Source organism: Entelurus aequoreus, linkage group LG02, assembly GCF_033978785.1.
Source record: "Entelurus aequoreus isolate RoL-2023_Sb linkage group LG02, RoL_Eaeq_v1.1, whole genome shotgun sequence".
NCBI classification, from domain to species: Eukaryota; Metazoa; Chordata; class Actinopteri; order Syngnathiformes; family Syngnathidae; genus Entelurus; species Entelurus aequoreus.
In genome coordinates, this window is record NC_084732.1 from 40,480,116 (window position 1) to 40,507,739 (window position 27,624).

Here is a 27,624-nt window from a genome sequence, read left to right on the forward strand (position 1 = left end):
GATAGCTTGTTGTCAGCGAGCCAGGTGCAAGTTCTACAGAGCTCAGCACTGAGGATTTTCTCCACCTGTGACTTGTCCTTGTCTGATACCAGCAAGGCAGAGTCATCCGCAAACAAAAACAATTCACAGTCGCATGCCGATGACATGTTGTTTAAGTATATTAGGAACAGTAAAGGTCCCAATATACTGCCTTGGGGGACTCCACAGCTCACCGAGAGGGGGGGGGACATGGTGCCGTTCACCTCTACCACCTGCTCCCTCCCCTCCAAGTAAGACTGCATCCAGCTCCAAGAGGTTTTGTTAAATCCGATTGCTCTGAGCTTATCCAACAGTATAGCGTGGTTAACGGTGTCAAAGGCCTTCTGAAGGTCCAGCATGACCATGCCGCAGTATTTGCCCGCGTCCACCTCATGTTTGATGTGGTCGGTCAGATAGAGAAGGCATGTGTCAGTGGAGTGGTTAGTTCTGAAGCCGGATTGGAATTTGTACATGAGTTTTTTAGTGGCAAGGTAACTATCGACCTGTTCATAAACTATTTTCTCCATTACTTTCGAAATGGAGCTGAGAATAGAAACAGGTCGGTAGTTGCCAGGTTCCAATTTGCTTCCTTTTTTAAAGAGGGGAGTTACTCTTGCTATCTTAAAATCTTTTGGTACTTGGCCTTGTGTAATTGATAGGTTTATTATGTGCGTGATGATCGGGGCAATGATGGAGGCAGAGTCCCTGAGGAATCTGGAGGGAATATTATCAAGGCCGGTGGCCTTGTTAGGGTGGAGCGCGCTCAATTTTTTAAACACCTCATCAGCTGTGACCATTTCTAATTTGAAATCATCGTTGGATACTCCTAGCTTTCTGTAGAAGGCTTTAATGTGTTCTACACCAAAGCGACCAGAGTGGTGGGGCAGCTTGTTGACAAGAGTTGCGGCTATGCTGGTGAAAAAGATGTTAAGTCTGCTAGCTACCTCCATTTTGTCTGTAATGAGGGAGTCACCCTCCTTGATGCTGATGTTGGTGAGTCTTGTTTTAAGTTTCTGGCTGCAACCAGGAAGCTGGTTGTTGAGAATTTTCCAGAGCTCACGTGGCTTATTCGTGTTTTCCTCTATTTTGTCGTTAATGTAATTTTTTTTTAAGGATTTAGTCAGGTTGGTTGACTTATTTCTTAATTTATTGCATTGCTTTTTGAGAGTTGAAAGGAGTAATTTGAGGTTGATATTATTTGGTTGTTTATCTACTTCTGTTTTACATTTTTGGTATTCAGAGTATTTCCTGTCTCTGTCTTTTATGGCAGCTAATAGGTCCGGATTCATCCATGGTTCCGAGCTGGCTTTGATCCTGACTGTTTTCACGGGAGCCATGTCATTTAGTATCTTTAGGAACGCCGTTTTGAAGCGATCCCAAGCGACATCGACCAGGTTGCTCGCGAGCACAGGGGACCAGTCCCACTCATCTAATTTTAAATTGAAATGGTCATTGGAGTATTTTTTGAGGGATCTGGATTGGGCTGTTATGTGGCCATTGGCTTTAGGTTTAGCTATTTTACGGGTGCAGAAGGTTAAATAGTGGTCGCTAAGACCACAGATCATGACCCCACTATTTTTTATTTTAGGCCGGTCTGAAGTGAGAATGAGATCTATGGTTGATTGGGTGGAATCACACACCCTTGTGGGTAGCGCTATTAGCTGGGAAAGACCGTGCAGATTACAAAACTTGCTGAAGGATCCGAAGACAGGCGCATCTTTGCGTTGAATATCTGTGTTCAGATCCCCAGTTATAATTTTCTCCATGTTGGTCACAACAAACCCTGTATGTTGTAGCGGTTGCTTTAAGGACATAATTTATCACACCTGTTTACTTGACTTTGTCGTCATTATTCACTGCCATTGTATTATTGTGCACATAACAATTTTGTTCTTGTTTACCATTCATCCGACCCCGTAAGGGACACACGGTAGAAAATGGATGGATTGATGGATATGCAGTTAAGAGTGAGTAATTCGGTACGGCCCCTTTAAGTGACCGTCAAGAGTTTTACCCAAAAGTGGGGGTTTGTTGTGACCACCATTTTGAGTCGCTTCATGTAAAAGTATATTTCTGATCGTGGTTTGAATGAACAGCGCACACGTTTGTGTGTCAAAGATATTTCAAGTTGTCTTGCTTTTGCGTTACAAGCGCAACAGTGTATACATAGATGCATTTATAAATTTCAAAAGCCATATTGAATATTTAATGAATACATTATCTAAATATGTCGGTCTACCCTCAAAATCAAAGGCACTGAAAACTGTCTTCCTCTTAACTTAGACTTAGACTCATACTTAGACAAACTTAAATGATCCACAAGGGAAATTGTTCTAATTGTTAACGCTCTCCTAATTCTGTATCAGACTCTATTTGAACCACAAATAAACTATTGCAATGTCGTATGGTGTAACACGTATCCCAGTTATCTTTAAAAAATGGAGATTCTTCAGAAGAAAGTCATTCGCAGTCTACCCAGGGCAGCTGTGGCTACGAAAGTAGCTTACCACCACCAGGTGTGAATGAATGATGGGTTCAAGAATGTAAAGCGACTTTGGGTACTTAGAAAAGCGCTATATAAATCCCAGGTATTATTATTATTATTATTATTATACGTGTTATATCGTGGGCAAACTTTAATGCTCCCTCAAATCCTCTTTTTTATGGGTACAATCTTCTGAGGCTTACTGAGTGCAACAGATTCCACAGTCCTTGTATTATGTATAACGTAGTGTACGGATGAAATTCTAGACTCTGCCAGCTCATTCCAGTGACCACTCCTTCTCATAGACATAACACCATAAGTAAACCTTTATTAAGAGTGGAAAATCGCCATCTAAAGTGTACAAGCTTTAGTATAGCCCAGGGGTCGGCAACCTTTACCACTTTAAGAGCCATTTTGACCAGTTTCACAAATTAAAGAAAACAATGGGAGCCACAAAACTCTTTTGAAATTTAAAATGAAATAACACTGCATACAAAGTTTTTTTTTTGCTTTGTGCTATGTATAAACCAGGGATCTCAGACACGCGGCCCGCACCTTAATATGAAAATGTAATGTTAGTGCGGCCCGCAAATTTTATATGAATGGCGCTTGACAGCGTCATACTTGCCAACCCTCCCGATTCTTCCAGGAGACTCCCGAATTTCAGGGCAACTATTCTCTCGAATGTCTGCTGATTTTCACCCAAACAACAATAATAAGGGCGTGCCGTGATGGCACAGCATTTAACGCCCTCTACAACCTGTACAAATAGCGTGCCGGCCCAGCCACATGTTGTATAAGGCTTCTGCTTGCACACGTAAGTGACAGCAAGGCATACTTGGTCAACAGCCATACAGGTCACACTGAGGGTGGCCATATAAACAACTTTAACAATGTTCCAAATATGTGCCACACTGAACCCACACCAAACAAGAATGACAAACACATTTCGGGAGAACATCTGCACCGTAACACAACATAAACACACTGAACAAATACCCAGAATCCCATGCAGCCCTAACTCTTCCGGGCTACATTATACACCCCTGTTACCACCAAACCCCGCCCACCTCAACCGATGCACGGTGGGTTGATGTGTGGGGGAGCAGGGTTGGGGAGAGTGGGGTTTGATGGTAGCAGGGGTGTATAATGTAGCCCGGAAGAGTTAGGGCTGCATGGCATTCTGGGTATTTGTTCTGTTGTGTTTATGTTGTGTTACGGTGCAGATGTTCTCCCGAAATGTGTTTGTCATTCTTGTTTGGTTTTGGTTCACAGTGTGGCGCATATTAGTAACAGTGTTAAAGTTGTTTTATATGGTCACCGTCAATGTAACCTGTGTGGCTGTTGACCAAGTATGCCTTGCTGTCACTTACGTGTGCAAGCAGAAGCTGCATACGACATGTGGCTAGGCTGGCACGCTGTTTGTATAGGTTGTAGAGGGCGTTAAATGCTGTGCCATCACAGCACGCCCTTATTATTATTGTTAGGATGAAAACTGTAGAATATTAACCCCGGGAGATATCTGGGAGAGGCACTGAAATCCGGAAGTCTCTCGGGAGGGTCGGCAAGTATGCAGCTGAGCCGCATCAGAGTGGTCAAAGAGCCGCATGCGGCTCCGGAGCCGCGGGTTACCGAGCCCTGGTATAGCCTGTAGAGGCCCGATGATCTGGAATGAGATTGATAGCTTTATAAAAGAATCGTATTCTTTAAACATTTTTAAAAAGCAATGTTAAGAAAAATGTATTACTATGTAATACTTAGTATATTTAACACACCCCACATGGCTGAGGAATTCACATTAGTCGCATAATTTTGGTCTTGACCTTTCTCTGTATGATGAGATTATCACAGATCTTCAATATGCAACTTTTTAATCAAATTTGAATAATAGCATATCAAGACTGATTTGATGGATTTAAAGATTTGTTCTTTATAAATGTCAACATGTTGGTAGGTTGGTGTGGAATTGTAAATGGGTATTTGGTGGGTAGATTTTGAAATTAATTGTATTGTACTGTATTTTGTATATTATATGACAATGTATATTTTAACTGTGGGTCCCTCTCCATAAAGTGTGCATTTCTGGGGATTACCTCTTTGCAGAACGGACTCTGATATTAACAAAAGAAACAATAATGTAATACAAAATGATCTGTCTGTAAATAAATAAAAATAAAAATAAATAAATTAGGATTTGATGTTTCAATAATAATTACATCTTGGAAGGTGGGCGCCCTGCTTCATCAACGTTTCATTGATTGAAGCCCACAATATCTGAAGATGGCTCAACTGTGTACTCAGCATCCCAGGTACACCGCCCTCTATGCCATACGCTCCATGTCCCTTAGTGGACTCTACATGGAATGGGTGTCCTAATCCCTGATCGAGGTGAATACCTGTCCCCATACATGTGCCTTTATTTTGTTGCCTGGCTGTAGTTGGTCCGGCAAGTGCCTATTTTTTCAGCAGCATTTGACAGTCTTGATAGTCTGTTGGAGGGAGTGGTCCCTATAAGGTAGTTGCTGCCACAAATCCCCTGCATTCCACTTCTACTGAAAGATGGTGGTCTTCCAGTCATTCTGGACTGCTTCAGCAGCTAGGTCAGAACATTTGTTTTTCTTCGTCTCGTAAACCTCTTTAACCCCATTTACCCATGACACTGTCAGCTCCGCAATGTAAACCAGCTTTGGAGACCACAGGACCATGTCTTGCCGGAGTCTTGTTGTTTCCACTAATTCTGGGGGAAACAAGCTTTTTGCTAACAGTCGCTTCCAATTTCCGATCTCAAGCAGACTGTAGGATGCTTGCATCCTTTGGTGTTGTTTGGTGTTCTTGACGTTGACCTGCTGGTACGAAATGTAGAAAATGGAGCTTACTTGATGTTTGAGGTTGTTTGTCTCTGTTCCAGTGTTAATGCCAACTCTGAGTAATCGGTTTTTCCACCACGCACGGCGCCCTGCGATGAGTCTTATAGTGCACCCTGACAAATGTGCCGAAGGGATGATGGTGCATTATTACAATACACAGAAAAAAAGAACAGATAGTGATACTTTAGTGCAAATAGAATGTAAAAACAACAACAGTAAATCAAACCAAATAAAAGCACAGCTCAGCACAGTTGTGTCAGTTACAGGTGCTGTTTGCAACTTCCTCACAGTAACATTTTTCAAAGCAAATAATATAACAAGAACACCGTTGGCTAGCTTATGTTACCATTAGTGTTTGAACAGAACACAATTAGTATGACAATTGTCTATATTTTTCACAAGTACAAAGTTTATGTAATAACAATTTGCACTGGCCCGAATTAAATGATAGGTGTTTACGACGATCACTCACCCTGTTTCGTCAACACCAATACGTAGGGAGCGCGTGCACACATACAAAAGTAGTCCGAGTAAAACAACTAACAATTTGCAGTCATGTTGTTGTTTTGATAGAATATACATTCAATGACAGCTGATGCTACCTATCCAAATTGCTATTAGCTAACAACACCTAAAGCTAATGCGCTTACATGTGTTAAGGTTAGTACGTAATAATGCCATTACATACGAAAAGCAGTAAGAGGGGGGGATATCCTGTGTAAAATACATTGGAAAGTTGGCGCCCTCCAGGCATCTGTGTAAATGTTGCAAACAGCCCCTTTAAGTGTTCCTTGTGCAGGGATGAGGAGGGAGGTGTTGTATGTGTGGGAGAGTACAGATTATTACATATATAATAAATATACAGATAAAGAATGCACCCTGTTGGGTCTGTTTGAACACTGCTCCCTTTGCTCTCACATTGTGAGTATACATGATTGTCACAGAATAAAAACAAAAGTGACACTCTTCTTCTTCTACAGATGTGTCGGTGAGTCTTCTGTCTCTGGTAGTGACAGCCTGCGGCTTGGCTCTATTTGGAGTCTCCCTCTTCGTCTCCTGGAAGCTTTGTTGGATACCATGGAGGGAGCGTGGTCTATCCCCCACAACCAAGGAGCCCCACGGTGGGCACCTCAACCCGGCGATGAGCCCTCTGCCCTCCCAGCCTGCACCAAGGCAGCCAGTCTACACTGCCGTGGACCCCCCAGCACACAACCGCCATGAGTCGTCACACTGCTCCATTGCCAAGGAGCACGCTCCTATGGAGTCAGTTGTTTCTGTGGAGGCTCCAGTTACGCCTGTATCGCCTCCCCCTGTGGTCCTGGCCCCACCTGAGGCAGCCATGAAGATCAGTTACACTTCTCCAGACATTCCACTCGACGCCCAGCAGGAGACAAGTCGGGAAAATGGGGTTCACACCAACCCACGCATTCAGAGACAGACGACAGAACCTTCCTCGTCCGGGAACTCCATGTCAGAAATCGGGTCAGTTATGTGTTCGCCATTATCATGGGATGTCCTTCATATATTCTTAGGGAAACTGCAATTTTTTGGGGGGGATTTTGCCTATCGTTCACATTAATTAGGGTAGACAAGAAGACAAAAGTTTTTTATTAATTTTTGCATCTTATATGTAAAAATCGGCTCAATCTTGGTGGCTAGCAATGCAGCTAATGGGAGCAATCGATTCTACCTCTAAATCACTGTAAAAATGTACTAAAAAATGGTCAACAATACTTGATTTACGTCTCCTAACCTGTTTATTAACCCCACTGTAGTGACATTGGTATTGTAAGAGCAAACACTGAGGAAATCTTTTTCTAGCGTAGTAAGACATCGGCGTGCTACGGTATTAGCTGTAAGAGCTAACTACGGCAAGATATAAGCTAGCTTCTACATTAGCACAAAACACGTTTGAATTTGTAATGTACAACACTGCGATAGAACACCAATCTGTACTGACTGAGAAACATGAACAATCATATTACAGTATCTGTAAAGTATTAGCCCACATTCATGTTTTGTTTGTACACAGCTCGCCAGACAGCGTATGGTGTCTGTCATGATACACGCATGATGTTCTGTCTGTATCATGAACAATATGAAGTGTGACTTACTCGATGGACAGTGGTTGGTCTAGCTGGCAGGTGACATTTTCTTCTGGTTTATTTGGGTAAGCGCTCTATTCATGTCGAAATAGCATTGCCTGCAGCGTGTATACAAAATGTTGATGGAGTGTTTTGAAGTCAGTATTTTTTATGATCTTTAAACACCCACGCCCCTCAAAAAAAAAGACGCGTGTTCTTGTCTTTCATAATGATTGTGAACGATAGGCAAAATTCCCCCCAAAAAGTTCCTTTTAACCCTAACGTTTGACGCCATGAGTTGGAATCATTTGAAATGTCTCATACAATTTAAAATGCTCCCTAAAACACATGTAACTTTATGTTTTTTGGCTGAATCACAACAAAATTGGGTACTCACCTTTAGGGGACTGACAAACACTCATGTGTGAAACTGGTTGAAAAAACATGTCCCCCATCAAGCAAAATGTCTTTACATTGACACGGCAGCACTTAACAACTTAGGGCCTGATTTACGAAGAGTTTGCTTGCAAACTTTATAGCTTACACAAAGCTGATCTACTGTACTAACCCCATGCGCTGAGGATTGTGTCTCTTGTGGCGAAGTTGGTAGAGTGGCTGTGCCAGCAATCGGAGGGTTGCTGGTTACTGGGGTTCAATTCCCACCTTCTACCTTCCTAGTCACGTCCGTTGTGTCCTTGGGCAAGACACTTCACCCTTTGCCTCTGATGGCTGCTGGTTAGCGCCTTGCATGGCAGCTCCCGCCATCAGTGTGTGAATGTGTGTGTGAATGGGTAAATGTGGAAATACTGTCAAAGCGCTTTGAGTACGTTAAAGGTAGAAAAGCGCTATACAAGTATAACCCATTTATCATTTATCATTTAAATGAGCAAATAGGGGAGGGAAATACATTCACTGTGTATGTCTTCATGAACATGCAGACTATATGTGGATTTCCAGAACGCCCACAATACTGGGGGAGGAGATGCAAATATATTCAATGCAATGTGATTTATCAATCCAGAAACTGTTTCACGTTATTCATGCAAGTGCAAACTTCCACAGTTACGCACAAATGGATTTCCACACATTTTTGGTTAATTAGACTTTTTATTTATAGCTATTATCTATTATATTTCCCCTGTATTTTTTTTAATTTAATGTCTTTGAATACACATTATTATTATTACAACCCACTGTAGTGAACAGTTAAATGGGCCGTTAAGAGATTCGCTGCAGAACTCCAGAAACAGAGTCATGATCATTCGCGACAGAAGTCTGCGTGCACCACATCGCTGTGTGTGAGTCGAGGCAGCCAGCAGGAGTCAGATAGCTCACAAAGTTGCTCCACTGAGGAGATCACACAGTAATGCCACTTTTTAGTACAGGCTTCATTATGTCTCCCATGCAGCAGTGTGACACAGAAGTGAAAATGAAGAACAACAAAAAGATAAATGCCCACTGTAGGAGCCAAAATTAGGGTATTTTAGGAGTAATGTGTGTGGGGGGAGTGTCTGCTGGGTTGGGGGTGTTACTGGTCACATGGGCAGGGGTGTGGTTGTATTTTTCACTCGATAGGAAGTATTTAAGAATGAGCATTCACCTGTGTCAAATTCAGGAAATAGGTAATAGGAAACAGGAGAGAGGCCGGGTTGGATGTTGTATATTTTTGTTTACGCTTTTCAATTTTTGCCATAACGTTTTATTTTGTATAATACATGCCATATTTTTCTGTAATCTATTAAATACACTTTAAATATACTCCAGCTTAAATGCGTAACTTCAAACTCAGAACCCACGTACGCCTTGAAGTAGGGCTGGGCGATATGGCCTTTTTTTAATATCTCAATATTTTTAGGCCATATCGCGATACACGATATATATGTCGATATTTTGCCTTAGCCTTGAATGAATACTTGATGCATATAATCACAGCAGTATGATGATTCTATGTGTCTACATTAAAACATTCTTCTTCATACTGCATTAATATATGCTACTTTTAAACTTTCATGCAGAGAGGGAAATCACAACTAAATGAATTGACCAAAAGTGTATTTATTAAACAGTTATTAAGCAGTGGCACAAACATTCATGTCATTTCCAAAACAGAAAGTGCAAGATTGTCAGAGACATTTTAAAACAAGCTATTAGTGCACTTTTGTGCATGATGACACTAAGATGACATATCAAAACAACACTAAATTAAAGTGCACTTTTTGTACAGAACGCCACTACAATAGGTTAAAACAAATAAAGTGCACTTTTGTGCACGATGTCACACAAGATATAACTCAAATAAAAATGAGCTGCATAATAGGAAATCCAATAGTGTATGTCATTCGCTATGTGGTAGGTTCCTGCGGACATGATCTCCTTTTGTTGACTAGTTTTTTCATACGGTGTTGATCTGGAAATGGTTTCCTCTGCATTTTGATGGTGTGGGCGTGTGGCACCGAATGGAGATGTTGACATGCGGAGTAAGCACTCCTCATTCTCGAGCAGGGGACTTTTCAAATGATGCTACAAATTATCAGTAATGCTACTTTTTGTAGCAACACTTTTTCCCCACACTTGACAAATTACGGTTGTCTGTTTGACATATTCCCACTTGAAGCCAAACCACCGCCAGACGATGGACGCCCTGCTGATTTACTTGGAATTAATTATTCCTTCATTTGTTACCAGATTCGCACCTTCTTTCTCTCGTATTACCACTCGCACCACTCCGCTAGCATCACAGCTAACGTTACCAATGCTTCTACCTCAAGGCGTATACGTATGTGACGTATGACGTGACAGTATGTGACGTATATAAGAAAGTGCGCTTGCTGTCTGTGAGAAGGAGTCACAAGAAGGAGTGGGAAGAGCCTGTAGTGTAATGCCAGCAGCTAAAAGCAACTGCGTGAGAACGTATACTCGAATATCACGATATAGTCATTTTCTATATCGCACATAGACAAACCCGCGATATATCGAGTATATCGATATATCGTCCAGCCCTATCTTGAAGTCTAATTCTGGTTTTGCCGTCCCCTCCGAGGGACGAAGCAGCTGCGTAGTTGGATCAAAAGAGACGTCGCAGACGTTTTGCTGAACCAAAAGTTGCTTTATTACAAGCGAGCGTCATTTAAACAGGTCTCCAGTACCCGGAGGAATCTTAGTCAAAAAATGGAGGATTCCCGCTTTGGAGAAGCCTAACCATCAGTTTATATATTCCTTCTGTGTCTGTTTGGGTGTGCACTAAATCTAATAATATAAAAGGAGATGTTTGTGTGTAAGTTTCTGGAAAACAACCGCTTTAAGTCATAACTTAAAGGTCGGCGTTTCAACTAGACAGGTAGTGTCCTCTCAGATATGGCTATCACTTTTGCATTCCGAAGTCCCAATTAGGGCCTCGTTCCTACGAGAAGTGATCCAATTAATCTGCGAATATCAAACTAAGGGGCCTTATCTTATCATGTGTTAAAACTGAAATACCATTCAAACTTGAAGGTTTGCTTTGTCCAAGATTACTATGAACATTCACCATATGTAGAACATATAATGAGTTAATTAATACACGTCAGCCTCTCAACAACCACCAGAAAATGTGACCGCAACAGCCACCGATAGTTTGTGCGCATTTGTTCCCTATTTCCTTACTATCGCGACCAGTGTTCTAATAATTACTTTAAAAAATGTATTAATTAGAGTTACTTGTTACTTCACCAAAAAGTAATCGTATTACTTACAGAAATACTCCTTAATTATTCGGGAAATTAATTAATACGTTACTTTTATTTTATGCATATGCTTGTAAATGATTCTTGAATTTTGGACTTCCAGAATCAGCATTTGGGTCAACAAGGTAAAATTTTGACTGGAAACCTTTGACAAGTTGACCTCATGTCCGTCTCCGCCCATTAGGACGTTTCAAAATATAAAATACAATCCTCCTTAAAGACGGACTATTTTATTTTGAAAGTAAACCGGATTATTAATTTTGTGTTTGTGCATGACTTCCTGTCCCACACAAGCAGATTTCAGTAGAATTCCTCTGCTGTGTTGCGGCAACCGGCAAAAATAGAAGCTCTGCGTATATTTAGCGCAGGGATCCGGAACGGCAACGCCATGACGGTACCGTACTGCAGGCATGACGCATCCTGTGGAAATCCGTGGTTAGGCTAGGGCGGGGGTCGGCAACCCGCGGCTCTAGAGCCGCATGCGGCTCTTTAGCGCCGCCCTAGTGGCTCTCTGGAGATTTTTCAAAAATGTATGAAGAATGGAAAAAGATGAGGGGGAAAAAAAAAATCAATTTTTTTGTTTTAGTATGGTTTCTGTAGGAGGACAAACATGACACAAACCTCCGTAATTGTTATAAATCACACTGTTTATATTAAATATGCTTCACTGATTCAAGTATTTGGCGAGCGCCGTTTTGTCCTACTTATTTTGGCGGTCCTTGAACTCACCGTATAGTCTGTTTACATGCATAACTTTCTCCGACTTTCTAGGACGTTTTTTATGCCACTTCTTTTTCTGTCTCATTTTGTCCACCACACTTTTAACGTTGTACATGAGTGCACAAAGGTGAGTTTTGTTGATGTTATTGACTTGTGTGAAGTGCTAATCAGACATATTTGGTCACTGCATGACTGCAAGCTAATCGATGCTAACATGCTATTTAGGCTAGCTATATGTACATATTGCATCATTATGCCTAATTTGTAGCTATATTTGAGCTAATTTAGTTTCCTTTAAGTCTTCTTAATTACATTTATATCTCATGACACATGTAATATGGCTTTTAATTTTTTGCGGCTCCAGGCAGATTTGTTTTTGTTTTTTTTGGTCCAATATGGCTCTTTCAACATTTTGGGTTGCCGACCCCTGGGCTAGGGTATAAATAAATACTAACTAAATATACTGCAAAAGAAGGCACTCATAAAAACTGATGAAAAATACGTTTTCATACAATTATGCAAGGCTCCAAAAGACAAATTCTAATTAAATAATATGTTTCTTTAATCAACTGTCAATAAAATTTAAATGCAAATAAAAATACAGCTAAAGTGTATTAAACCTAAATAGCACTGCGGCCCATACCGACCACAGCTGAGAAAGAGATACTTTTTGGTGGCCCTCTAGGAGGCGCTTGCGGCCCTATGGTTAAGAAACACTTGTGTGTGTGACTTAGGACCATCTGTATTCATCGGTCTGTCCAACGGGGAGGTACAGGTGAATATTGAGCAAAAACAAGGTACCTTTCAGACTACTGGTAACCGGTAGTTTAAGACCAAAACACAATTTTTTACAAGATGCTTTAAGTAGGGGGTCCCCACGCCATCTCTCTATCAGTTTGGGTGTCCTCTGATTTATTGACATAAATATGAAATCTCCATATATAACAGTTTAGACAACGTCATTGACATGTGATCCAGTATTTAGAAATAATTCACAGCGTTGTAGAACCTTAGTATCCTGCAGAGCTAAAACATCTGAAAAGACCACATTCGACACATAGCGTATAGGGGCCACACAGCATTTTCCCAACGATTGGAATAGATATACATGTAAACAGAGACTTCACATAAACCCCTAAACATGGAAGAAACTGGTTTATTTGGGTAATCCATTTCATTAAGGACCATATTCTCCCATTTGTGCTGAAATGTTTTTTTATATGCTTGAAGTTAGTCACATTTTTCATATTTAGATTTTCCCATCCAGGTTCCAGACATGCTGACTCCGCATAAGTGAGGCACAAGTGCCTAAACCTGTGAATTAATGCGGTTTCCTTACTAATGAGGCTGAGTTTGCCCTGGCGCCTTTTTTGTGGGCTCTGTGAAAATCATGGGACATGGAGTTCTACTAACACTTGAAATTTGTGTAAAAGATAACACTTTACCTTTGTAAAGGCCGTATCAATCCAGGCAGTGCTTAATTGCCATGTGTACGTGTGTCGTCAATGTGATATAGTGTGTATGCAAGCGCAACCGCCTCTATTTCGGTCTGGATGGAACTCCGTAGAATAGGTGCCATTTTGTTTCACTTGTTATTATAACCACCCTGATGTATGTGATGTTAAGTCTTCTGTTTAGTACAAATGTTTCTGAAGCCGTTACGAGTCAGGGTGGACTTAAAACATTTTTGTGTGTGTTTGCGAGGGGGAGCGTGACAGCTGACAGTTCGATATTAACTGTCAAAAAAATAAATTAAAGGCCTACTGAAATGAATTTTTTTTATTTAAAAAGGGATAGCAGATCCATTCTATGTGTCATACTTGATCATTTTGCGATATTGCCATATTTTTGCTGAAAGGATTTAGTATAGAACAACGTCGATAAAGTTTGCAACTTTTGGTCTCTGATAAAAAAAACCTTGCCCCTACCGGAAGTAGCGTGACGTTGTCAGTTGTTCACTCCCTCATATTTTCCTATTGTTTTCAACGCAGCTAGAGCTATTCGGACCATTACCCCATTAATTTGAGCGAGGATGAAAGATTTGTGGACGAGGAACGTTAGAGTGACGGACTAGAATGCAGTGAAATACATATTTTTTTTCGCTCTGACCGTAACTTAGGTACAAGCTGGCTCATTGGATTCCACACTCTCTCCTTTTTCTATTGTGGATCACGTATTTGTATTTTAAACCACCTCGGATACTATATCCTCTTGAAAATGAGAGTCGAGAACGCGAAATGGACATTCAGTGCCTTTTATCTCCACGACAATACATCGACGAAGCTCTTTAGCATGAGCTAACGTGATAGCATCGGGCTCAAATGCAGATAGAAACAAAATAAATAAATCCCTGACTGGAAGGATAGACAGAAGATCAACAATACTATTAAACCATGTACATGTAACTACACGGTTAATAGATCTCAGCCTGGCAAAGCTTAACAATGCTGTTGCTAACGACGCTAAGGCTGACTTAGCAACTTAGCAACCGGACCTCACAGAGCTATGATAAAAACATTAGCACTCCACCTACGCCAGCCAGCCCTCATCTGCCCAGCTCATCAACACCCGTGCTCACCTGCATTCCAGCGATCGACGGCGCGACGAAGGACTTCACCCGATCGTCCGTGCGGTGGCCAGTTAGCATCGGCTAGCGCGTCTGCTATCCAAGTGAGTAATCCTTGTTGTGTTGCTACAGCCAGCCGCTATACACCGATCCCACCTACAACGTTCTTCTTTGCAGCCTCCATTGTTCATTAAACAAATTGCAAAATATTCACCAACACAGATGTCCAGAATACTGTGGAATAATTAAATGAAAACAGAGCTTTTTTGTATTGTATTCAATGGGGAAGGCATACCTCCGCTCCCCGGGCTACGTCACGCGCATACGTCATCCTCCGAAGGCTTTTTCAACCGGAAGTGTGGCGGGAAATTTAAAATTGCACTTTATAAGTTAACCCGGCCGTATTGGCATGTGTTGCATTGTTAAGATTTCATCATTGATATATAAACTATCAGACTGCGTGGTCGGTAGTAATGGGTTTCAGTAGGCCTTTAAATCAATTGATAGACGCTACATCATGTATGTATTTTCGATTAAATTGTCACATATTTTAATGATGGACTAACAGTTGAGATGAAATCGTTTTATTATTGAATATCTTGATACCAGTAATTTGGTACCGGTACCAAAATGTATATCAATACTTTGATACTTTTCCAAATAAAAGGAACAACGAAAAATGTCAATATTGGCTATTGCACATTGCACTCAAATAAAACATTTTCAAGGTTAAAATATAAATTAAAGGGCATTACACACATTGGGCTTTTCTTGTTGCACTCAAAGAACAATTTACAATTTTTCATCTTACATACAGTATAGTCTGCCATAATCAAGGATTAGATTATAATAGAATAAAAAACTTTATTGGCATTATATTAAATGCTTCATGGTTTATGGTTGTCACTCCTGGTCTGTGCTTTAAGAAAAATACAATTATTAGTAACTACTAAAAACAAAACTATGGATAAATGTACACAGATAAGCCATGTAGCAGGTACAGCACTTTTGTTAAAGATAAAACACAAATTGTAGCAATTTGTTCCAAAATTCAGTCATTTTACTTACATTAGCTGACGCTAGATGGAAGGTCTTAACTCCGACAATATTTGGCATCAAGCCAAGCAGCTGTGTGTGCGTCTATGTATCTACATGTGCACAGAAGGGGAACTGGTTAACTCATGAGAGTAGCGTACAGTATATGTGTTTGCGAGAATGGCAACGTGTTGTCTGAGTGACGTCAGTGAGTGAGGGGGCGAGTAAAAAGAGAGAGGTAGCACGTGCACTGCGTAGTAGAGTGATGAACGGGTCCGGCTGTGTCCTGCAAAACTAATAATGAAGCAACCAGATTGTCAGGAATCTGCGGCCTCGTGACCCGAAAGCGGAGCTTAGCAAAGTGAAGGGTGTTGCCCCTGACAAAAACATCGACCCTAGAAGGAACGTCTGCCCTGTGCTCCTCTACTACGGTCTGCACCGGAGCCGAACAGCAGGACAGGTGTAACAACTACATTATTACCTGTCACTCTTTAGAATTCCTTGTGCAGATCTGAATGCTTATTATTTAAATGTTTACCTAAGTTTGAAGCAAAGGTGGTAATACTAATCGCCACATTTGGCGGGGCGTGTTTTTAAGCAACACTTCCAGCGTGCCGCCTCCCTGTTTAAAGCGTCACCTTTATAGTTAGTTTTGTAGCCCAAATACCTCCATATGGCACTTCACGCACCCTCTTTATTAACCAGTAGAAATGTTGTTGTAAGCCATCCTCCCTCTCCAAGATGTTATAGCTTGTATGCACTTTGTGTGTGTGTTTTGACATACTCAACATCATGCGCCTCTGCTCTGTAGTCAATCGTCGCGCAACGGTATTTAGATGAAAGAACGGTACCGGTATTTTTCAAAGACACTGTAGTACCGATTTCAATTAATTCAAGGCGGTACTTTATTTGTACCAGTATACCGTACAGCCCTAGTCCAAGGATGTCCAAACTCGGCCAATATGTGCGGTCCCTTTCCTCTCAATGTGCATTTAGTTTTTTTTGATAAATCATTCAGAGGGGTAATATGGGCTTTTACCCTCATCTCAATGAATGTTTCCAGGTCATTAATATATATTTGATAGCTTTCTGAAGGTCTCATTGTATTATGTGTGGTGTACACCGCATTCAAACTTCAAGTGCAATATAATATTTCACCTTTCCGGGAGCACTGCGCTCAGTGCAGCCTTTGAAGGGCGTAGGAGCAAAGTACTTAAGTTGATAAGAGAATACGTGCAAACCAGGCTTTGACAGGGAATGTCCACATCAAAGGGTTGCTCCACTCAAAGTGCACATTTTGGATGAAGGCGTGCAGTAGAGATGCGCGGATAGGCAATTATTTCATCCGCAACCGCATCACAAAAGTTGTCATCCACCCGCCATTCACCCGAACCAACATTTTATCAAAACCACACCCGCCCGCCACCCGCCCGTTGTTATAGATCTAATATAGACGATGCAAGGCATTAGTGAGGTTAGAAAGCTTTTGCCTGTTAAAGAAAGGAGACTGATCCAACGCAGCAGAGACATTCAATGCGTCCCACGCATTAATACAGTATCTCTTGGCTACGCATTAGTGGCTAAGAGATATTAATGCGTGATAATATTATTTATCATTATTATAATATTATTGTAATTTCCATTAAAAAGTGTTGACTATTGTTGCCAATGCCCTCAGATCAGGAGTGCGGTCCTCACACTTTGTGTGCGCAGTTGCAGCAAGCAGAACAATGCTTTTAAGAAGTTAAAAAAATGTTTTAGAAAGACTAGGCCTGTATTTTCGTTAGGTAAAAAAAAAATTCTGAATTTATTTAAATGAATATTAACTTGTTAACATTGTAATGCTCAAATAGGGACGAGGGCGGGGTGCACAGTGAAACAGTGAACAATTGTGCGACAAAGATGAACCTTTATTGATTGATCTGCAGCCATGACAAAATATCAGACAATCTCCATTGTCAACGACAGGCAGGAAAATAAAGATAAACACTTAGCCTATGTTGTAGGCATAGGCATAGGCTCATACGTTTTTAAGTTGAAATAAAAAAATAAATAAAAAATGTGCCTCATAAGCCTTAGGCTGTCAATCACGCGCACAAACTTAAATTATACAATAACATATGTATGTCATCCCTATTTAAACAAAAATAAATTAAATAAATAATTATAATAAATTACCTGCAAAATATTGGCCAAGACAAATAGCTGAAGGATAGATAGAAAATCAACAATACTATTAAACCATGGACAGGTAACTACACGGTTAATGCTTTCCAGGCTGGCGAAGGTTAACAATGCTGTTGCTAAAGACGCCATTGAAGCTAACTTAGCAACCGGACCTCACAGAGCTATGCTAAAAACATTAGCTCTCCACCTACGCCAGCCAGCCCTCATATGCTCATCAACACCCGTGCTCACCTGCGTTCCAGCAATCGACGTTGCGACGAAGGACTTCACCCGATCACAGATGCGGTTGGCGGCCCGGAGACGGAGGAAGTTAAGGTGAGTTCGGCGGCTAGCGCGTCTGTGATAGCATCGTGCTTAACTGCATATAGAAACAACATAAATAAATCCCTGACTGGAAGGATAGACAGAAGATCAACAATACTATTAAACCATGGACATGTAAATACACGGTTAATGCTTTCCAGCCTGGCGAAGGTTAAAAGTGCTGTTGCTAACCACGCCATTGAAGCTAACTTAGTAACGGGACCTCACAGAGCTATGATAAAAACATTAGCGCTCCACCTACGCCAGCCAGCCCTCATCTGCTCATCAACACCCGTGCTCACCTGCGTTCCAGCGATCGACGGAAGGATTAAGGACTTCACCACGATCATCCGTGCGGTCGGTGGCTAGCGTCGGCTAGCGCGTCTGCTATCCGAGTCAAAGTCTTCTTGGTTGTGTTGCTGTAGTCCGCCGCTAATACACCGATTCCACCTACAACTTTCTTCTTTGCAGTCTTCATTGTTCATTAAACAAATTGCGAAAGATTCACCAACACAGATGTCCAGAATACTGTGGAATTATGAGATGAAAACAGAGCTATTTTGTATTGTAATCAATGGGGTACCGATACTTCTGTTTCACTGGTTACGTCACGCGCATACTTCATCATCCAAAGACGTTTTCAACCGGAAGTTTAGCCGGAAATTTAAAATTGCACTTTATAAGTTAACCCGGCCGTATTGGCATGTGTTGCAATGTTAAGATTTCATCATTGATATATAAACTATCAGACTGCGTGGTCGGTAGTAGTGGGTTTCAGTAGGCCTTTAACCAGTTCCTGAAATTGGGTGCAGATGGGGTTTTCCACTCTTTGAGAATGAGTCTTTTGGCCAAAACCGTCCCGACAAGCAACACAGCTGTAATATATTTTGGAAGTTTTGTGTGTTTCTGAAGACTACCCAAACAAGATTATATTCCTGTCAGGGACAAGTTTTCTCTGATATACCCCCGAGTAAAAGAAGAAAATGCTAGACCAAAATGATTGAATAATTGGACATTCCCAAAACGAATGAGACGGTGATCCTTCAGCAGATTTACATTTATCACAAAGTGGAGATGTATCAGGATAAAATTTGTGTAATAAGAATTTGGAGTAATAAAAAGGATGAATCACTTTGAACTGCATGAGCCTAAGTCTGCTGTTAATTGAGCAATTGTGAATTTCAGAAAGTGTCCGTTCCCATTGCTGTTTGGGTATTGTTGTTCTTAGTTCCTGTTCCCATGCTCTTTTAACACCGTCTGCTGATGTCATGGGCATAATGAAGCAGCTGGCAAATTTGGCGATAAGCTTTTTACTTGTGGGTGATACATTTAGTACTTCTAAGAGAGGGTGTTTTTCATTTACCAGATGAGACTTTGAAATTTTTTCTTTAATACTTTTTCTTACCTGCAAATAGCAAAACCAACTGAATTGGGACAAATTGCTTAAATGACGCAAGACTGTCCTCGAAATAAATGTCTTTTATACATTTAATTCCATTTGAGTACCAGTCAAAAAAAATTATGTCTGTCATCGTTGGAATAAATGCATGATTGTGACACATTGGTGAATACATAGTTACATTGGAAATATTCAATTGTTTTCTTAATTTGAGAACGAGTTTTGATAGAAATTCTTACTACTACACTATGGCTTGTTGATTTAATAGAAGAGACTGGTTTAGTTAAAAGTAGAGATAGCAATGATGTGTAAGGTTTAACTAATGACTGCAGTTCCAATTTCAACCACAAGGGAGCATAATTAAGTGATTCATTATTTGGGAACCCAATCTTCCAATAGGTCAAAGCGTTCAGATTTGATTCCCAGTAATAATTTTTGAACATTGGAAGACCCAGTCCCCCTTCCTTTGTAGATCTGAATAAGTGATTTTTGGATATTCTGCGTTTTTTTATATCCCCACAAAATCTAGAACTAAAGAGTCAAGTTTTTGGAAAAAATCTGCAGAAATTAGAATTGGTAAATTTTGAAAAAGATAGATACATTTGGGCAGGGTGATCATTTTGATAGCATTCGCTCTAACTAACATAGAGAGAGGTAGGGTCTTCCAATACTCTATACACCCTTTCAGTTTCTCAAAGGCTTCAGTAAAGTTCAATTTTAGTAATGATTCATAATTTTTTGATATTTTTAAGCCGAGATAGGATATATAGTTTTCTGCAACTTTAACTGGGTTTTGACTGATCTTTACATTATCTCCTAGGAACATAAGCTCGCTTTTGGACCAGTTTATTTTATAACCAGATATTTTACCAAAAGAGTCTACATATTCTAAAAGAAGTAGTAATGCAATTTCTGGCTCAATAAGTGTAACAAGTACATCATCTGCATAAAGTGAGATGAGACTCTTGTGTGCCCACTGAAAATCCTTTAATATTAGAGTTAATTCTTAAACCAATAGCCAGTGGTTCTAGGGCCAAATTGAAAAGTAAGGGCGAAAGGCAGTCGCCCTGTCTCACGCTGCGATGCAATTCAAAACTATCCGATATTACATTATTGGTTATGACATATAATTTTGGCCCATTTTTTAATCCATTTTATAACATTTTCTCCAAACCCAAATAATTTGAGAACATGAAATAGATAAGCCCACTCAATTGAATCAAGAGCTTTATGAGCATCCAGAGTCAGGACGGCTGCCTTTTTGTTTCCTGTGCAGTCCGAGTACACCAAGTTCAATAATCTCCGTACATTGCCGAAAGAAGGTTTGTCCGGGATGAAACCGACCTGGTCCTGATGAATAATTTCTGTTATGTGGTTGCTTAACCTTGTTGCAAGTACCTTAGTTAGAATCTTATGGTCTAGATTGAGCAGGGAGATAGGCATATAATTGGCTGGATCGAGTGGATTTTTTCCCTTTTTTGGTATTATACATACAGTTATATGGGCTTAATACAAGGAGCTTGGAAGTTTGTTGTTTAAGAAAGAGTCATTTAACATTCTTAGTATTATAGGGGACAGTATTTCACTAAAAGCTTGATAAAACTCTGCACCAAATCCATCTGGACCAGGGCTTTTATTCACTGAGAAATATATCAGTGCTTTTACCAGTTCTTCAGTTGAAATGGTATTGTCTAAAGAGTCCTGATGATTTGGACTCAGTTGAGGTAGGTTTAATGGAGTAAAAAAATCATTAAAATTATTAGCCGATATAGCTGAAATAGATTTATATAATTCTGAATAAAAGTTTTTAAAGACATTGTTGATATCCTGTGAATGTGTACATGTTTAACCAGTTTTTGAGCATATTTTGTGGATAGCAGCTTTGGCTTGATCTCCTTTGAGCTGTCTAGACAGAAGTTTTTGTGGTTTATCAGATATTTCAAAAATGTTTTGTTTATTTTTCAGTAAGAGTTTAGATACTTCCCCGTGAAGAAGAGAGTTGTATTCATTTTTCAGTTCCAGCATCTTATTGTAGTCAGCAAAAGAGAATTTATATGAATGCATTCTTTCTTCCATTTCTTTTTCTATTTATTTCTGCCTTTTTCTTGCTTCTCTTTGTTTTGAGCTTTCAAATGTATATATCCTCTCACAGTAGATTTAAGGGCTTCCCACATTGTGGAGTCTGAGACCTCTCCGTTATCATTTACCTCAATAAAATCTTTGATAATATTGTTCATATACTCTTTAAAATCTTCATATAATAATAATTGTGGATTAAATCTCCATTTTTGTTTGATTTTAAGGAGATCAATTTGGATCTGCAGACTCACAGGGCTGTGATTTGAGATGACTCTACTGTGGAACTCAGGATTACTGACATTGGAGAGGGCAGAGGCTTCCACTAAAAAGTAATCGATTCTCGTGTAAGAATTGTGTAAAGCGGAGTAAAATGAATACTCCCTTTTATTAGGATGTTTTGTTCTCCAAATGTCTAGGATATTTCTTGATCTCATACGATTATTAATGGTTTTAGTTTAATTAGTAATTACATGAGATTTAGTTGACAGTCTATCTAAAGTGGGATCCAAAAGGCAGTTAAAATCACCACCAATGTAGATATGAGAGGAGCTATCATCAGGAAGTAGACCAAAGACTCTATGATAAAAGTTTGAGTCATCGGTGTCTGGTGAAGTTACTGGGTAGGATGTAATATGACCATTTAATAAAATAAATCTTCTGTTAGGGTCAATTATTTTTGATGTAAGTATGAAAGACACATTTTTATAAAATAAAATGGCTACACCTCTAGCTTGTGAAGTAAAGGGTGCATGATAAACCTGAGATATCCAGCTACTGTAGCTTTAAGTTTGTGTTGATTGTCTTTACAGAGATGTGTTTCTTGTAAGAATAAAACATAAACTTTGAATGAATTTAAGTGTGAAAAAACCTTCCCTGCTTTAATATTTTTAGCGAAGCCCCTGACGTTCCATGAAACTAGTGTGATTTTTTTTCTTACAAGTTGACATTCAAGTTTTTTAGGGTATTTTATCTTTACATGAAAAAAAAACCTTAGTAATTGGTAAGTTGAAATATGATTGTGCACCTCTCCCCTCCACATTCATACTCAGATTCACACGTACACAACACTCACACCCCATTCCCCCCTCCCTCTGTCCCCATCGTGTGTAGTTCAATGTTTTGGAGTGAAATCTCCATAGTGATGTTGTCCATATGACGTCCTGTTGGTCGATTCCCCAGTCCAAAAGTCCCCCACCCCCATCTTCAGGCGCAGGGTGCATGCTAGTAGTTGCGTTCACTGCTCCAAGCAATAGCTCGGCAGCGAAGTGTTTTTTTTTTTTCCTGCGTCCTCCGGTGAAATAAACCTCAGTGAAAAAGTGTATTTCTGCTTTATGCTTATCATAAGCCTTGTGTGGTAGAGCCGTTACGGATGATTAGCCTCTAAGATGTTTTATAATGAAGGTCTTAGTGTCTGTAGGAGAGGTAAACACCTTTACCTGGTCGTTGTACTCCACATGCAGGCGAGCTGGAAAACGTAGCCTAAACTTGATTTCCTTCTCCCGCAGCATGTTCATTACCTCTCGAAAAGCCCGTCTTTGCGCTGACACCTCGGCAGTGTAGTCTGGAAACAGGAAGACGCACAGGCCGTTGTAGATCAGCTCCTGGCCGCGGCTCAGTCGAAGAAGTAGCTCCTTGTCCTGGTAGAAGTGTATTCTTGCGATGATGCTCCTGGGGCGCTTGCCGTCACCATAGCGAGCGAGCGGGACACGGTGCGCGCGGTCCACCACCACTGGCTTGGAGAAGTTACTCGCTCCAAAAAACTTTGGTATCAGGTCCGCAACGAAATCCGTAGGTCTTCCCTTTTCTTCTTGCTCTGGTATCCCGACTATTTTTATGTTATTACGTCTTGAGCGCCCATCCAATTTGACTATTTTAGCTGCCAATTTCTCATTGCTCTTCTGCGTTTCAGTCAGTTTTTGTTCCAGTGCTTCAATGCGGCGCTCGTGGTCGGAACCTTGCTGCTCCATGTCCTCCAATCTGTTGGTCAATGCCGCCTGCTTGCTTGTAAGAGCCTCAAGCTTTTCCTCAAGCATGTCAAAACGTTTGTTCATAGACTCGAGTATCTTATCCAGCAACTTCTTCAAAGTTGATGACGCCATCTCAGCGCTAGCCTCAAGCTCGTTTACGGCCACATGTGACTCTGATTGCTTCCCTCTTCGTGTCTTGGGCATAATCGTTGTTATCTATGTTTTGACAGAGTATAACTCACCCAGAGTGATAGGCATGCATATAGTTGGCCAAGCGTTGTCAGTTTTAATTAAAAAAAAAAGGAGAATTTGAATTAAAATCTTGCAGTTTTCACCGGAGTTACTGCAGAGGCAAACGACTGCGTGTGCATCTTAGCCACGCCCCTTCGTGAGTTATGTTATTTTTTATTTACAAAGCAGGATGGAACGAAAACTACCAAATGGATTATCGAAAGTTTGTGGAAGGGTGGGGCATGGACAAAGGATCTGAAAAAAGGAAAGAAGAAACTTTTCCTTAAGTTTTTTTGTGAACATTTTTACACTCAGAGTTGTTACCTAATGAGAGTGTAAAATTTGTAAAAATTGTGATCCAGTCAGTCTAATGGTCGGAGGGGCTATCGGCACAAATTGGCAGCCACGCTTACTTCAGTCTACCCCAGGGAAGCTGTGGCTACAAATGTAACTTACCACCACTTAGGTGTAAATGTGGAGTGACTGAATAATTGGTTCTCACTTCTCTGTAAGCGCTTTGAGTATCTAGCCGATAGAAAAGCGCTATATAAATCTAATCCATTACTATTATTATTAATTTGAATGATGTCCTTGATTCACAGACAAGGCTCCATACGCCGACAAATGAACCTATCCAACCCCGACTTCAACATGGCCCAGTTTCAAAGGCAGGACTCCCTCACTGGAATGGGACTGGGCCTGGGGCGCCTCAAACCCGAGCTCTACAAACAACGCTCTCTGGAGGGAGATGACGGCAGTCACAGAGGCAGAGGCTGTGGACGCCTCCACTTCATCCTCAGGTTTGACTGCGACTTGGAGCAGCTGATTGTTAAAATCCACAGAGCGGAGGATCTACCAGCCAAGGACTTCTCCGGAACGTCAGACCCTTATGTTAAGATCTACCTGCTGCCTGATCGGATGACCAAGCATCAGACCAAGGTGCATCGCAAGACTCTCAACCCTGTGTTTGATGAGGTCTTCTTGTTTCCCGTGGCCTACTCAGAGCTTCCCACACGTAAGCTGCACTTCAGCGTCTACGACTTCGACCGATTTTCCCGCCATGACATTATTGGCCAAGTGGTTGTGGACAACTTCCTGGATCTGGCAGATTTCCCACGGGAGACAAAACTCTGCCGGGAAATCAAATATGTCTCTACGGTGAGTAATTAAATCTATTCTTATGAAACAGCGCCAACATTTTCAATGCCATATCTAAAATATAAATACTGTGTGGTATGAGCAAATAAAAAATTACAGATAAAATATTAACTACTAAGGGGAGAAGGTCATGAAAAACCAGCCTCCTATTCATTGATTGCTGCAGATACACAAAGCAATTTGTGTAGCGGTTCTGCTGCAAGAGCAGAAATTTGGTGTTGGCTAAGCAGATGATGCAGAATCATTGTGTCAACGTTTTTACATGTTTGCAGCTGCTAGTTCAGCTTATAATGTCAATTGTTATGGTTTGTAAATAAAATTGAATTATCTGAATTTTTAGAGATATTTTCCTCTTTGAAGCTATGGCTTTTTTGCAATAAAGCGTCATCAAGAGGCATCTCAATTTTTCCAATATTTCCTATATGAAAGCTTTAACTTGTAATAGAGACTCTTACACATACACAATAAGGTTTAAAAGACAAAACATTCATCCAAAATTCCACCTTGGCAGTTAAAGGCCTACTGAAATGATTTTTTTTTATTTAAACGGGAATAGCAGATCCATTCTTTGTGTCATACTTGATCATTTCGCGATATTGCCATATTTTTGCTGGAAGGATTTAGTAGAGAAAATCGACGATAAAGTTCGCAACTTTTGCTCGCTGATAAAAAAAGCCTTGCCTGTACCGGAAGTAGCGTGACGTCAGAGGAGGTAGTATTCCTCACAATTGTCCTTTGTTTACAATAGAGCGAGAGAGATTCGGACCGAGAAAGTGACAATTACCCCATTAATTTGAGCGAGGATGAAAGATTCGTAGATGAGGAACGTTACAGTGAAGGACTTGAGAGGCAGTGATGGACGTATCGTTTTTCGCTCTGACCGTAACTTAGGTACAAGCTGGCTCATTGGATTCCACACTTTCTCCTTTTTCTATTGTGGATCACGGATTTGTATTTTAAACCACCTCAGATACTATATCCTCTTGAAAATGAGAGTCGAGCACGCGAAATGGACATTCACAGTGACTGAACATGTAAATACAGGATTAATAATTTTCAGCTTTGCGAAGCTAAAAAAATAGAAGCTAAGTTAGCTACAGAGCTGACGTGATAGTAGGCTCAAATGCAGATAGAAACACAATTTAAAAAAAATCCTGACTGGAAGGATAGACAGAAGATCAACAATACTATTAAACCATGAACATGTAAATACACGATTAATAATTTTCAGCTTTGCCAAGCTAAAAAAATATAAGCTAACCTAGCTACATAGCCAACGTGATAGCATCAGTCTCAAATGCAGATAGAAACTAAATAAAAAAAAAACCTGACTGGAAGGATAGACAGAAGATCAACAATACTATTAAACCATGAACATGTAAATACACGGTTAATATTTTTCAGCTTGGCGAAGCTATAAAAATAGAAGCTAACCTAGCTACGTAGCTAACGTGATAGCATCAGTCTCAAATGCAGATAGAAACTAAATTAAAAAAAAACCTGACTGGAAGGATAGACAGAAGATCAACAATACTATTAAACCATGAACATGTAAATACACGGTTAATATTTTTCAGCTTGGCGAAGCTATAAAAATAGAAGCTAACCTAGCTACGTAGCCAACGTGATAGCATCAGTCTCAAATGCAGATAGAAACTAAATTAAAAAAAACCCTGACTGGAAGGATAGACAGAAGATCAACAATACTATTAAACCATGAACATGTAAATACACGGTTAATATTTTTCAGCTTGGCGAAGCTAAAAAAATAGAAGCTAACCTAGCTACGTAGCCAACGTGATAGCATCAGTCTCAAATGCAGATAGAAACTAAATTTAAAAAAACCCTGACTGGAAGGACAGACAGAAGATCAACAATACTATTAAACCATGAACATGTAAATACACGGTTAATATTTTTCAGCTTGGCGAATCTAAAAAAATAGAAGCTAACTTAGATGCGGCGGCGGGCGTTGTACGCTTTTGACGACACCCCGGCCGCCCTCAGAGTCGGCAAGAAACATATATTTCCCCAAAGTTACGTACGTGACATGCACATATCGACACGCACGTACGGGCAAGCGATCAAATGTTTGGAAGCCAAAGCTGTACTCACCGTAGTGCGTCTGCTATCCTGCTCAAAACACAACACAACCTCCTGGTGTTGGTGTTGCTGTAGTCCGCCGCTCCACCGATCGCACCTACAACTTTCTTATTTGCAGTCTCCATTGTCCATTAAACAAATTGCAAAAAGATTCACCAACACAGATGTCCAGAATACTGTGGAATTTTGTCGAAGAAAACAGAGGTATTTGAATTGGGTCCAAACACTTCCCTTGACCTCGTGACGTCACGCGCATACGTCATCATACCGCAACGTTTTCAAGCGGAAGTTTCCTGGGAAGTTTAAAATTGCACTTTATAAGTTAACCCGGCCGTATTGGCATGTGTTGCAATGTTAAGATTTCATCATTAATATATAAACTATCAGACTGCGTGGTCGGTAGTAGTGGGTTTCAGTAGGCCTTTAATTGTCAGTATCGTATTATTCTTATATTTTTGCAATTGAATTTAAAGCAGCAAAAATGTTACAACCAACTCTTCCTCGTTCTGTTTTGATTGACACAATCATAGATGTAGACATTTAATAATAATGTTTACTTTTTGGATATCAGCGTACACACTGAACTGCACAATTTTTATAGCTGCTTTTAATGTTTTGTTTATGTCAATATAGCTACATCAGGGGTTAAATATCTCTCAGTATGATAGACAACAACTAAAATAATAAACGGTAACACTTT

The 27,624-nt window shown here is 40.4% G+C and overlaps 1 protein-coding gene across 1 annotated transcript in view; it reads left to right on the forward strand.

The window, feature by feature from the left end:
• syt9a (synaptotagmin IXa) overlaps window positions 1-27,624 on the forward strand; it is a 111,014-nt gene that overhangs the window by 44,429 nt on the left and 38,961 nt on the right. Inside the window, exons 2-3 of the mRNA XM_062026782.1 lie at window positions 6,351-6,852; window positions 24,266-24,821. Coding sequence (XP_061882766.1) covers window positions 6,351-6,852; window positions 24,266-24,821 — 1,058 coding nt within the window. The remainder of the gene's footprint in view (window positions 1-6,350; window positions 6,853-24,265; window positions 24,822-27,624) is intronic.